The sequence below is a fragment of the Podarcis melisellensis genome (assembly GCF_964234715.1).
Source record: "Podarcis melisellensis genome assembly, chromosome: 1".
Lineage (NCBI taxonomy): Eukaryota > Metazoa > Chordata > Lepidosauria > Squamata > Lacertidae > Podarcis > Podarcis melisellensis.
In genome coordinates this window covers 127,911,726-127,924,285 of record NC_138528.1, presented here as the reverse complement: position 1 = coordinate 127,924,285, position 12,560 = coordinate 127,911,726, and the positions used below count along the sequence as shown (strand labels likewise).

The 12,560-nt window shown below is 43.8% G+C and overlaps 1 protein-coding gene across 1 annotated transcript in view; it reads left to right on the top strand.

Annotated features, from left to right (window-relative positions):
* Positions 1–12,560, top strand: part of DYTN (dystrotelin) — a 34,722-nt gene that overhangs the window by 10,290 nt on the left and 11,872 nt on the right. The window contains exons 8-13 of the mRNA XM_081890245.1: positions 27–190; positions 901–1,012; positions 2,197–2,342; positions 6,192–6,414; positions 7,915–7,985; positions 11,700–11,859. Of these exons, the coding sequence (XP_081746371.1) occupies positions 27–190; positions 901–1,012; positions 2,197–2,342; positions 6,192–6,414; positions 7,915–7,985; positions 11,700–11,859 (876 nt within the window). The remainder of the gene's footprint in view (positions 1–26; positions 191–900; positions 1,013–2,196; positions 2,343–6,191; positions 6,415–7,914; positions 7,986–11,699; positions 11,860–12,560) is intronic.

The following is a 12,560-nucleotide window of genomic DNA, read 5'->3' as shown; positions in this document are numbered from 1 at the left end:
AGCTAAGGACTAGTGTTCTCCTTCAGGTTCTGGGTTCTGCAGTTGATGAAGAGAGGTTCTTAGCTTGGCTGCAGTCTGAACCTGCCATCCTTCTCTGGCTCCCCACCTGCTACAGATTGTCAGCAACAGAAATGGTCAAACACCAGGTCAAATGTAACATCTGCAAGAGCTTTCCCATCACTGGACTAAGGTGTGTTGTATCATAATAACTAGGCCATTCAAACTAGGCCATAATAACTAGGCTATTCAAAGATTCAGCTGCTTAATTGCACAAAAAATCTAGTTTTGAGGGGTGGCTGAATCTAGTTTCGTGGAGGTATAGGAAATTCTCATTTGGTGTTTTTTGTTTCATTTACTTATGGATATTCCTCTCAAGTAAATTGAGCCGTTTCTGTGAATCTCCCAGTAGGGATGGGAGGATAAGTCAGTTTCTCATTTTATTTCTCATTTTTTCCAATCTTAAATTCAGTTCCCCACATTTCTGCAGCAATTTGCAGGTTGTTTTTTTAATTCCTCCTGAAAACTATTCAACATTTTAGTGCAGATTTCTCCTAAGAAACATATTTCTGTATATAGTGTTAAGAAATGTGCAAATATTCCCCAAGCAGTTTCTCTTGGTGTAATACATTCCTGAATATTAATTTCACTAGTATCTTCATTTTGATGCACATCCTGCCCCCCGCCCCCCCGGTAATATGTGCATTTTTGTAAACATTGGCTGGGGAACTGCACCACAAATTCAGATAAGTGTGAATTTGGAAGGATGGCTGCATTCTGGTTCTCATATTGATTTGGACAGTCAGTGCAAATTTAATAAATTTCCTGTAAATGCAAACTGAATTGCATTTCTCTCCCCATCCCTATGGGTCTTTACTAGGTTTTCATTTCTTGTCTGTCCAGGTATCGTTGCCTGAAGTGCCTGAACTTTGACATTTGCCAAGTCTGTTTCTTTACCGGACAACTCTGCAAACCTCACAAGAAATCTCACCCTGTGATGGAGCACTGTGTGCCGGTTAGTCATGGACCCATTCACTCCTATTGCTTAGTCTACTAGCCTACTGAATGCTGAGTTAACTGGGTGGTTGGTGCTAAGTTTTGCATTCTGGCAATCTGGCATCAGATTGATTTGTGTTAAGAAAGAGTTATTTCCTAGGAAATGAAAGGATTATATTTTAGCCACAATATATTGTTGCACGCCACCCCGATCTCTGAACAGGGGTTCCAGGGCTGGAGGTTTCCCCACCCCTGATCTAAAGCAAAGTGGGTGCCTAGCAGAAAGAGAGGGCCTTTACAGTGGTGGCACCCCATTTGGGGAGTCCTCTCCTCACAGAGATTCTCTTGACACCTGGTTCATCGTCCTTTTGGCACCAGGCAAATGTGGTTTTCTTTCTGAATGAAAGCTTTTCTGGTGTAGTGTTAATACTGCTGTTTGGGGCTGCGTTTATAATTTTGTGGTTTTTAGTTTTTGTAATACAGTGGTACCTCGGGTTACATACGCTTCAGGTTACAGACTCTGCTAACCCAGAAATTGTACCTCCAGTGGCACAGCGGCAGCAGGAGGCCCCTTTAGCTAAAGTGGTACCTCAGGTTAAGGACAGTTTCGGGTTAAGAACGGACCTCTGGAACGAATTAAGTACTTAACCCAAGGTACCACTGTAATGCTAATAATAATAATAATTTATTTATACCCCAGCCGCTCTGGGCGACTCCCAACGGAATATTAAAAACACAATCAAACATTTAAAAACTTCCTTAAACAGGGCTGCATTCAGATGTCTTCTAAAAGTCAGATAGTTGTTTATTTCCTTGACATCTCTTGGGAGGGTGTTTCACAGGGCAGGTGCCACTACCGAAAAGGCCCTCTGCCTGCTTCCCTATAACCTCACTTCTCACAGTGAGGGAACCGCCAGAAGTCCCTCAGCTGGTTATTGTATTTACATAAACAAATCTTTACCTTCCCCCAGTTCCCTCCAAGAACCCCTCTTTAATCTTACTTCCCCGCCTTTCCTGCAGCCCTTCCTCATCTATTACACATCTCTCTCTCATCACCCCCTTCCGATTTTCAAATCAACCAAGGAGCTTTTTCCCCCCAACCCATATCATCCCTCATTTATCTTACCTGGGCCAACTCTTAACATTCTTAGCTGTCCTTTTGTATATGCATCTTCTTTCTCCATTGCCCTGCCACCCGGACAGGTGTCCACAAAGGAGAGAACAAAGTTGTTTTTCCGCATCATCCGAAACAACTTGCTACAAGGGCGCTGCGAGAGGAAGGAAGCTCTGAGAAGGAAGACCTTGATGGTGATGGGGGATGCAGGCTACTCTGCTGACAGCCAGGCACAGTGAGTGCATCATTCGATGCTGTGTGTTTGTAGCTCTTAGGCTGCCTCTCTCTGGCCCTTGGCAGCACGTTCTCAATAGTGCTGCCACCCTGGCCTAATGTCAGCCGAAATTTGTTCTCCTGCAGTTTCACTGAGCGTGGGAAGAAGGCCCCCTCTGGTTAGCCATCAGCTGGGCTTCAGTATTGCACTTCCTTTTTTATATAATATTTATTATTTTTCCAACAATTTAAACACTACAAAACAAAATGAACAATACAGTACAATACAAAAACACTACATAACATAACATAAAAACACTACATAACCCTAACACATTAGACTAACAAAACAAAATAAAAACAGTTTAAAACACATCAATCAATTTCAATATCTTATCTTTCATTCACTTATTTCAACGACCTCCTCACACCTCCCTTTTTGTATTCCACTTCCGTTAATTGTTTCAGCAATTCCTTTCCATCTTCCTCTGTTTTCTATCCTATAATTATCTTAACATATTCTAAGCTTATTTATCCCTTTAATACTCTAATAATCTATTTATACTTAATTCCTTATAACATTTCTACCAAAGCCATATAACTTCATTCCCACATTTTTCTAACATTCATTAATTTTACAAAACAAAAAAAATTCCTTCCAGTAGCACCTTAAAGACCAACTAACTTAGTTCTTGGTATGAGCTTTCGTGTGCATGCACACTTCTTCAGATACAATACAGTATTTCTGTAAATAGCCTTTAAACTTTTTCCAGTCTTCTTCCACCGACTCTTCTCCCTGGTCTCGGATTCTGCCAGTCATTTCCGCCAGTTCCATATATGGAACTATATGGAACAGTATTGCACTTCCAGCCTAATAACTTCGTAATGAGTTGCTTTATCATGTTAAAATGCTTTCCCTTCATGTGCTGCTTCCCTGTGCTCAGCTTTATGAGATGAGCAGGCCATTAAGAAAAGAAGCATTTTCAGAATCCCTAAGGGTGTCGTTCCCTCATCTGCAGAGGGGTCAACGCAAATGGAAAATGTTCCTCTCTCTTTCCATTTCAGACTCCACTTGTGTATTGGTTATTTTTCAAAATAATATTTTATTAATTTTCCAAATATAAAACAGAAAAAGAACAAAGAAAAGAAAAAATAACATCAACAATAGCACCAATAATACATATTCATAATCAGACATTAAAAAAGGAAAAAGAAAGAAATTGAAAAAGAAAGAAGAAAAGTTGGCTTCCCCTTAGTCCCTTCCCTGGTTTCATTGTTTATCATCATACCACATGCCCATTTTTATTTTAAAAAATCATTAAAATTACTTATTGTCCATTCATATTTCCTTACAGATATTTCTAGAATCCTGCTAATGTATTAACCTGTGTGCTTTGCTTCTATATATATGCAATAAAGCCTCTCCAGTCTTCTTTCAACTCATTGTCATCTCTTCCTCTTAGTTTCAACGTCAATTCTGCCATTTCAGCATGTTCCATTAATTTAACTTGGCAATCTTCTTTAGCTTGGACACCTTCTTCTTTCCAGTGCTGTGCTAGCAGTATTCGTGCAGCTGTAGTTGCATACTGAAATAAGTCTTTTTGTGGTCCTGGTATGTCCACTCCTGTTATACCTATTAGAAAAGCTTCTGGTTTCTTAACAAAAGTTATTTTAAGCATCTTCTTCATTTCATTATCAATCATTTCCCAATATTTCTTAACAATTTTGCAATCCCACCACCCTTGCAGACGCCACTTGAAATGCCTTCAGATTATGTACGAGGCAAACCTACGTGCTTTCAATAAGCTTCTGTATATCTACATGGGCATTGTGTGTGCATATTTGCACAATGTGCGTCGTGTTCTGCCAGCCACGTATCCATCTGGTCTGGCAGCTTCCTGACAAACCCTCATTTTTGCAATCTTAGGCGGGCAGCAATCATCAGGCCTGCATGGCTGGTAGGATGTGTTCGACTTTTTTTTCCCTTTAGCAAACAATAAAACATCTATTGGTCTTAACACTAAAGACCCAACCTCCCGTCTATTCCATATTTCAAATTCATATTACTTATTGCCAATACACACTTTTTATCATAATTAAACTTATTCTCAATAAATCTAATTTCTTATATCTACCTTGCAACTATTACTGGAGTTCCTCGAATGCTGCAACAGAATTTGAACTACTATATTTATTTTTCAGATATTCTTTGAAAACCTCCCATTTAGAAACAAATTCTTGTTTTGATTTATTCTTTATGTTTTTCTGATAAACCATCTAATTCGGCATATTCTGTCAGCTTTTGGATCCAATCTTATATAGAGGGGATTTCATTACTCTTCCATTTTGCTGCGATCAAAACTCTTCCTGCTGTCGTTGCTTATAAAAAGATACCCTTCCTCTTTTGTGGAATATCCAAATCTGTTATTCCCAGGAGGCAGGCCTCTGGTTTTTTATTGAAAGAGATCTTTAGCATTTTTTGCAGTTCTGCATGGATACTCTCCCAGAATACTTGTATTTTCCTACATATCCACCACATATGGTAGAATGTTCCTGAGTCTCCGCATCTCCAACAATTACTTGACACATTTTTATACATTTTTGAAAGTTTCCATGGTGTTAGATACTATCGATGTTGCATTTTTTGAAAGTTCTCTCTAATCGTGTAACAATTTGTGTTTGGATGTGTTTGACTTGGTGAGTCATTGCAAAGGAGAAAGCCAACTGGCTCCCCGGCTGCCCTCTAAACCTGGGGCATGGGACAACGAGGAGGAGAGAACGTAGATAAGATGTGCTTCATCAGAATGGCACACAGATGCCAGACCTCCTTGGCTGGAGCCCTCAATTCTTGCTCATTCAAGCAGTTCACCCCCAAACGTGCCCTCCTGCATTGTCTCCCAAGACAGACAGATGCCAACAAGAAGGAATCGCAGGGCTGAAGGCAGAGATCATCAGTACCTGCCCCCGAGTCAGCATTGGGTGGCTGCGTCTGAAAGCTGCCTCTTACTTTTTGTTGTTGTTGTTTAGCCGTTTAGTCGTGTCCGACTCTTCGTGACCCCATGGACCAGAGCAGGCCAGGCACTCCTGTCTTCCACCGCCTCCCGCAGTTTGGTCAAACTCATGCTGGCAGCTTCGAGAACACTGTCCAACCATCTCGTCCTCTGTCGTCCCCTTCTCCTTGTGCCTTCCATCTTTCCCAACATCAGGGTCTTTTCCAGGGAGTCTTCTCTTCTCATGAGGTGGCTAAAGTATTGGAGCCTCAGCTTCAGGATCTGTCCTTCCAGTGAGCACTCAGGGCCTCTTACTTTACTGCTTTCCAAATAATTATTGTGAATTGGATACCTCTATTGATGGTGGATGCTTTTGTGCTTGCTAATTCATGGATCTTCTGCCGCCCTCCAGTTTCACTATCTTCTGAACTTGTTGTTTTCTTCCCAATACTTCAGTTGCTGTAATATTTTAGTATCTCAAGCTGCCTTCTGGTTGCCATAAACCACGCTCTGGTCTTCATCTAGGCTTCAAATGTAGCCTGTGTCTGGGATAGTTTGGTGCATGCAAAATCTTGATTGTGTTCACTGCAGTGTTTGGCTTCTTCTTGGAATGGCAGATATCCCATCCCTGCCATTCCATGTCGCAATCAAACAGATTATCAAACTCTTCTTAATTTGATGGGAGGATTTGCTATGCAACATGGCGGGCAGGAGGACTTCTGATCAGACTTCCAAACATCTCTTGCGTATGCAGAACAACTGCACAGTTATTTGGATCCAGAGCGTTATTTATATGGAAATGTTCTGGCTGCCATATGGATAAGGGGAGGAGGGAGTTTCTTCAGCATCTCATTTTATTCCTTTCTACCTTATTTTTGCAGCTTCTGCTCTAGTCATTCCACTTCTTCAAGGCAGCATGTGCCATCTCAGTGCATCTGTTCAGTGCATACTTTGGACCGGAAGTTAAGCAGTCCTTTAGATGCTAAAGTAACCCAAGGACAGACGATGGCTAAAGTAACCCAAGGACAGACGATGGCTAAAGTAACCCAAGGACAGACGATGGCAAACAATAGCCTACTATGTCAAGAGAAAACATCCAGTCAGGTATGGGGTTCCAATAAACACCAGCTCAGCATGTGCTGATACTTTGTAAGCTGCAAATGGGGTAAATTTGATTTCATTCCCGCAAGCATATTTTACTTATTATAATGAAGATTCTGTGGGATAACCAGCCTCATATAACTAACATGTTTAAGTCTAATTCATGCATGAAGGGGTTAATGCCATAGAGTAAGTTGTCCTGCCAGGCTTGTAATGAAGGTAATCAAGGCTTTTATTCCCCTTCAGTCTACCTGAGAAGCTCAGCATGTAAAGAGAGAGGTCCGAGCTGCTTGCTCAGACTGCATGGCTTTTAGAAGCCATTCTTGTGTTCCTGTACCAATAATTTAGGAACTTTCACCACTGTAACTACTAAGCCAAGTCTTACTGCCTGTGTTTCCTGAGTGGTGTATGGAAAAGCACATGAACCTGACTTTTGGATAGTTTGTAAGTAAGCCATCTTTAACTTATTAAATGTGTGTTCTTTTCTATGCTAAGGAAAGAGGGAAGTTTTGGAACTTACAAGGGCATGTTTTAAAGGTCTTACAGACTTCATTTTCATGCTTTACCTTACTACATATTTTATGATTTTAAATCTCTGCTGAGGTTCTCTCACTGAAGAGCACTTGCCCCGAACCTGGTATCCAGAAAATTCTCCCCTTTATATACTTATTTTATATACTTATTTTCAATGGTTTCCTGTAGGAGATAATAATGGACATAGCAATGCTTTTATAGTATCACTAATGACTGCTGTTGTGAAAGGCCACTGTGATTATTGTGCATACACTTAAACTTTAATTAAATATCAATAGGCTGTGCATTTTGTATTTAATTGCCATTTTCAGTGTGCTGTCCCGGCCTCCACAGCTACACTCATGCATATACATTCCTGCTCCCTGAGATGAACACTTCATGCAAACTGACAAAGTGGAATTTCCACAAAAGCTTATGTTGGATTTTATGATGCCACAAGAAGTGTGTGTGTGTGTGTGTGTGTGTGTGTGTGTGTTTGTATTCCTATATAAGGGCAATCAACCTTCTGGCATAGCATGTGGCAGAACCTCCTAAAAAGCCATTGCTGGCCGTGTACAGAAGAAGCAGCCTACTGGTGTTAGACCAGGCATAGGCAAACTCGGCCCTCCAGATATTTTGGCACTGCAACTCCCATCATCCCTAGCTAACAGGACCAGTGGTCAGGGATGATGGGAGTTATAGTTCCAAAGCATCTGGAGGACTGAGTTTGCCTATGCCTGTGTTAGACTGATTTCCCCACGCCTCGTTCTGTTTTCCCCGTTCTAACACACACACACACACACACACTTCCTGTGGCATCATAAAATCCAACATAAGCTTTTGTGGAAATTCCACTTTGTCAGTTTGCATGAAGTGTACATAGCTAGGACAGCTAAAGGCAGCAGTTTTTGCCCAGCTGCCCAGCAAAACATGACTTTTTGCCTCTTTTGTGCATCTGCTATGAACTCCCCCCCCCTCATCTTCCCACAGACACTTGCTTCTCTTAAGGCAGAATTGGCTAAAACACAGGAATCCATCAAGGCCCTTCACAGCGAGAGGAGGTGGGTATGCAGACGTCTGTAGCCTTGATTAAGATCCTTGAGCCTTGGACTGTAAAGCATGTGTGAGCTATGCAGCCAAATGAGAGCGTAGCCGGGGAGGGAGGGATGGGGCACTCTCAATCAGTGGTTTACTTCCTCGGCGTTCAGGAGTGTTTATCTCTGCGTCGCTGTCTCAGCAGCAAGTGCAGCAAAGTGGCTGAGCCGGCTTGAAGGAGGCAGCACTTATCATCAATCAGGTCCGGCCGCTAGGTCAGAGAAGTGGGTGATAGGTATGTCTGGTGGTCCATCTCGAATAGAGAGTAGGCAGATAATCTCTCGCGCTTCCGTTCAGGTGTGGGGGGTGGCACCTTGATTGCAATCACAAAGGGCAGCGGCAAGTTGCGACGCCAGAGAAAACGACACAAAAGTCCCTTGGCAGCAAAGAAAGCCAGGGGGAAGTGACCGTCACATCCCTCCTGCCTTGGTAGCTAGTGAAAAGCGAGGGAAATCCTACATGCATATGCTCTTTGCAGCCACCCCAAGGTCGGGACAGGGCGAAGGCACTGGGCACTCTCCAGTTTTTGCCGTCTTGGTCACCAAACCCACAACATAGCAGTGCAAAGCAGGGCTCCTCAGGCAACTCCTTCCTAACATTTGTTCAGTTCTGTGCCAGAAGTTGGAATAGGCTGTTGGGGAATCACTGGGATGACATGCTGACGCTGTAGCTGAGCCGATCTGGCGGTGTGATGGCAAAATCCCTGACCAAGGGATTGCAACCAAGAGCAGAAGCAGCAGTTAAGAAGGAAAATAGGCAACAAAGCAGCCCAGAGAAATATTTCATTCACAACCCACCCTCTGCAAATGCATAACTTTCAGCTAAAGAAACTGAACATTTGGTGTAACCCTAAGTTATAGCACTTTTTTTTAATTAAAAAAAAGAAAGGTTCCATGTGTGTTGTTGGGTTTCCAAGGGAAAATATTTCCACAGCCATCAAGACTGCCTCTTTGCATGCTCAATGTTAAAGACTGAGGAAGTGGGGGAGGAGACATTATCTAAGGCAGGGATAGGGAACCTGCATCCTGCATGCCAAAGTCGGCACCCCTGGGGTCCTAACTGATGTCACACCAGATGTGGGCCTGGTCTAACCATGGCTGTGACTGGGAGCCTTAAGGTACACCTCTGATTGTTCCTTGGTCAATGGGTTTGCATGCAGCGTCTTTTAGATTTGGCATCTAATGCAGCTCTTGCTAGGGTTGGCTGTTGGGATACTGCCAGGGAGACGGGGGCATCAGGCAGGCGCACAGCTGGCTCCGGACGATCACCGGTCTCCCGTGGAACAGCATCAGTCAGTCAGCGACACGAGCCTCAGATATGTTTAGAGACCCATGCACGCTCTGTCAGCAGAGTGTGTAAATCACCTCACAGCAGAAGAGGCGGACAGAGAAATATGTGCAAGCATATTTACAGTATTTTTCGCTCTATAAGACGCACCAGACCACAAGACGCACCTCGTTTTTGGAGGAGGAAAACAAGGAAAAAAATATTCTGAATCTCAGAAGCCAGAACAGCAAGAGGGATCGCTGCGCAGTGGAAGCAGCAATCCCTCTTGCTGTTCTGGCTTCTGGGATAGCTGTGCAGCCTGCATTCACTCCATAAGACGCACACACATTTCCCCTTACTTTTTAGGAGGGAAAAAGTGAGTCTTAGAGAGCAAAAAATACGGTATTCATCGTAGTTCAGGAGCAAAGGAAAACATGTCTGCTTGCCTTCGTGTCCAGCAAAACAGCCAATATAGCAAAAGCAACATACAACGGAAGTTCCCAGCAAACTGTGCTGGGAGTAAACAGGCATGTGATATACAGAGGTCATGCCTGTACCCTTTTAAGGTGGAATGGAACTATATCCTAACATTGGCTTCATTAGAGAACTCTCCACTGCAGAGTTCCTCCCACCACTCTCTGCATCCAACCAGTCCAGGTAGACATGACGGTGTGGGAAGGTTGCCCAGGCAACCAAGCAGGAGTGGCAGTAGCAGCTAAAAGGACCCTGCCTAAATAAACTAAAAAAAAAAAAACTGGGCAAAAAAATCAAGGAAATTGGACACGCATTCACTGGAGAGCCAGTGTGGTGTAGTGGTTAAGAGCGGTGGACTCGTAATCTGGTGAACCGGGTTCGATTCTGCTCTCCTCCCATGCAGCTGCTGGGTGACCTTGAGCTAGTCACACCTCTCTGAAGTCTCTCAGCCCCCCTCACCTCACAGGGTGTTTGTTGTGGAGGAGGAAGGGAAAGGAGAATGTTAGCCGCTTTGAGACTCCTTAGGGTAGTGATAAAGCGGGATATCCAATCCAAACTCCTCTTCTTCTACCGCTCAGCTGTCTTAGGAGGACAAAGAGCCTACAAAAGTCCCAAGCTCTCATGTTGTCATACAATTCACCCTGTTGGTGAGGGAAGCATCCTCAAAGAATCTGCCTCACAGTCAGGCATCAGGAAAAGCAGATGTTATCGAACTGCTCATTTTTCAATTGTCAGGTGCCATCAATGCAGGCATAATGGGGATTACGGTATAATCCTATACTGCCACCACTGGGGAAAGGGTCACATTGCAGCCAAATAACTCTGCTGCCACTACAGGCCAAACACAGGTAGTACAACATCAACACTGCACTGCGCTGATCCCTGCTGAAAGTGGGGCACTGAGCAGAAATTCAATTCCAAAAGCAAGCCAAATTTTGAGCAGGAATCTTTGCAGCACTGGGTTGAATCCAAACTGCAGTCACCAAGATTCTCCCTTCGCAGCCTCGGCTTAAACCTGAGTGCAGTCTTGATTCTTCATTTGAAGTTGAACCATCGGGAATAAAATAATGCCAGGTGGCAGCCTCAGCTGCCAGTCTTACATGCCTCACGGAGAATGAGCCAGATCTGGATCCAGCCCACCAACGAAGACCAATTCCTCACACCTGCTCTAAGTTATGTATGGCCCAAGCTGTTAATAGGTAAAAACCAGCGACATAGATTTTGATAAAATATAACAGGAGAGGCAGCACAGAAAAAGGTCCACTGGCGGGATGTTTGCTTGGCAGTCTGTTCCCTGTTGAGAAGTAGAACCCATGTTCCATATCAGCTGAAAGCTATTTTCTGGAATAACCTCACAGAAAGCACACCTGAGCAGTGCAGTTTTGGAGGTAAGATAGCTTGAAAGGCAACGACAACCAGTAAGAAAGACACAAGTCTTTGGTATATATGTTAAAGTAAAGGTAAAGGGACCCCTGACCATTAGGTCCAGTCATGGCTGACTCTGGGGTTGCGGCACTCATCTTGCTTTATTGGCCGAGGGAGCCGGCGTACAGCTTCCAGGTCATGTGGCCAGCATGACTAAGCCACTTCTGGCGAACCAGAGCAGTGCACGGAAACACCGTTTACCTTCCCGCCGGAGTGGTACCTATTTATCTATTTGCACTTTTGACGTGCTTTCGAACTGCTAGGTTGGCAGGAGCAGGGACCGAGCAACAGGAGCTCATCCCATCACGGGGATTCAAACCACCGACCTTCTGATCGGCAAGTCCTAGGCTCTGTAGTTTAACCCACAGATGGTACACTATTCTTAAGTCATCGGAGTCCCAGCGCTTCCTGATCTGCCTTCACAAAACCCAGGCCAATGTACAGTGTATGAAAGCTCTCCTTGTTGCTTTATTTAGTTATTTTTATTTGTATGGAAACATTGTGTTTTCGGGCAGGTACTTGACGAAGCAACTGAACAAATGCAAGGGAAAAATACAGCTCCTTCGCTCGACTCAGGAAGACAGAAACCATGCACTACAAGCAAAGATCCGTGAGCTATTAGGAAGCCAGGATAACCTCAGGCTGGAGCTTCAGGAAATGAGAGAGGAAATTAAGGTAACAGAATGGGGTCAACGGCTCTTTGCTTAGGGACAATTCACCCTTAATTGCTTGAAGTGGAGCCTTCTGGGCCAGCAAGGGGTGACTAAGACCTGGTTTTCCCTTGCCTGGTAGGCCTGCTGTTTATCACTTGAAATTGCAGACATGGCCTCACATGACTCATCGCCACCCCGTCATGACCAATAAATCCCTCCAACACAGAATCCAAGATGTCGGAGAGAAAGATTTAAAACTAGCTTCATCCCTAACATGCATCTAGCGAGCTTATGGAGGACCATCCCATCATAGGGAGGGTCTCCTCCTACAGTTGTTAAGAGTCGTCAACAGGCTCATCACAGCTATCTGCCAATCACCCATTCCCACCACCCTTCTGAGTAATACCCCTCCCCACCTTCTCACTATATAGAAGGGTCTGGAAACTTCTGTTTCAGTGTATCTGAAGAAGTGTGCATGCACACGAAAGCTCATACCAAGAACTAACTTAGTTGGTCTTTAAGGTGCTACTGGAAGGAATTTTTTTTGTTTTGACTATGGCAGACCAACACAGCTACCTATCTGTAACTGAAATAATTAAAAGCCACACAGCTGGAAAACAGTCACATCAGGAATTTTGGCTTGTGCCTCCTTTGAGCTCCATGCACAATTTGGTCAAATCCTTGCAGTCGCAGGATAAAGAAGCAAAGCAGTGGCTTATCTTC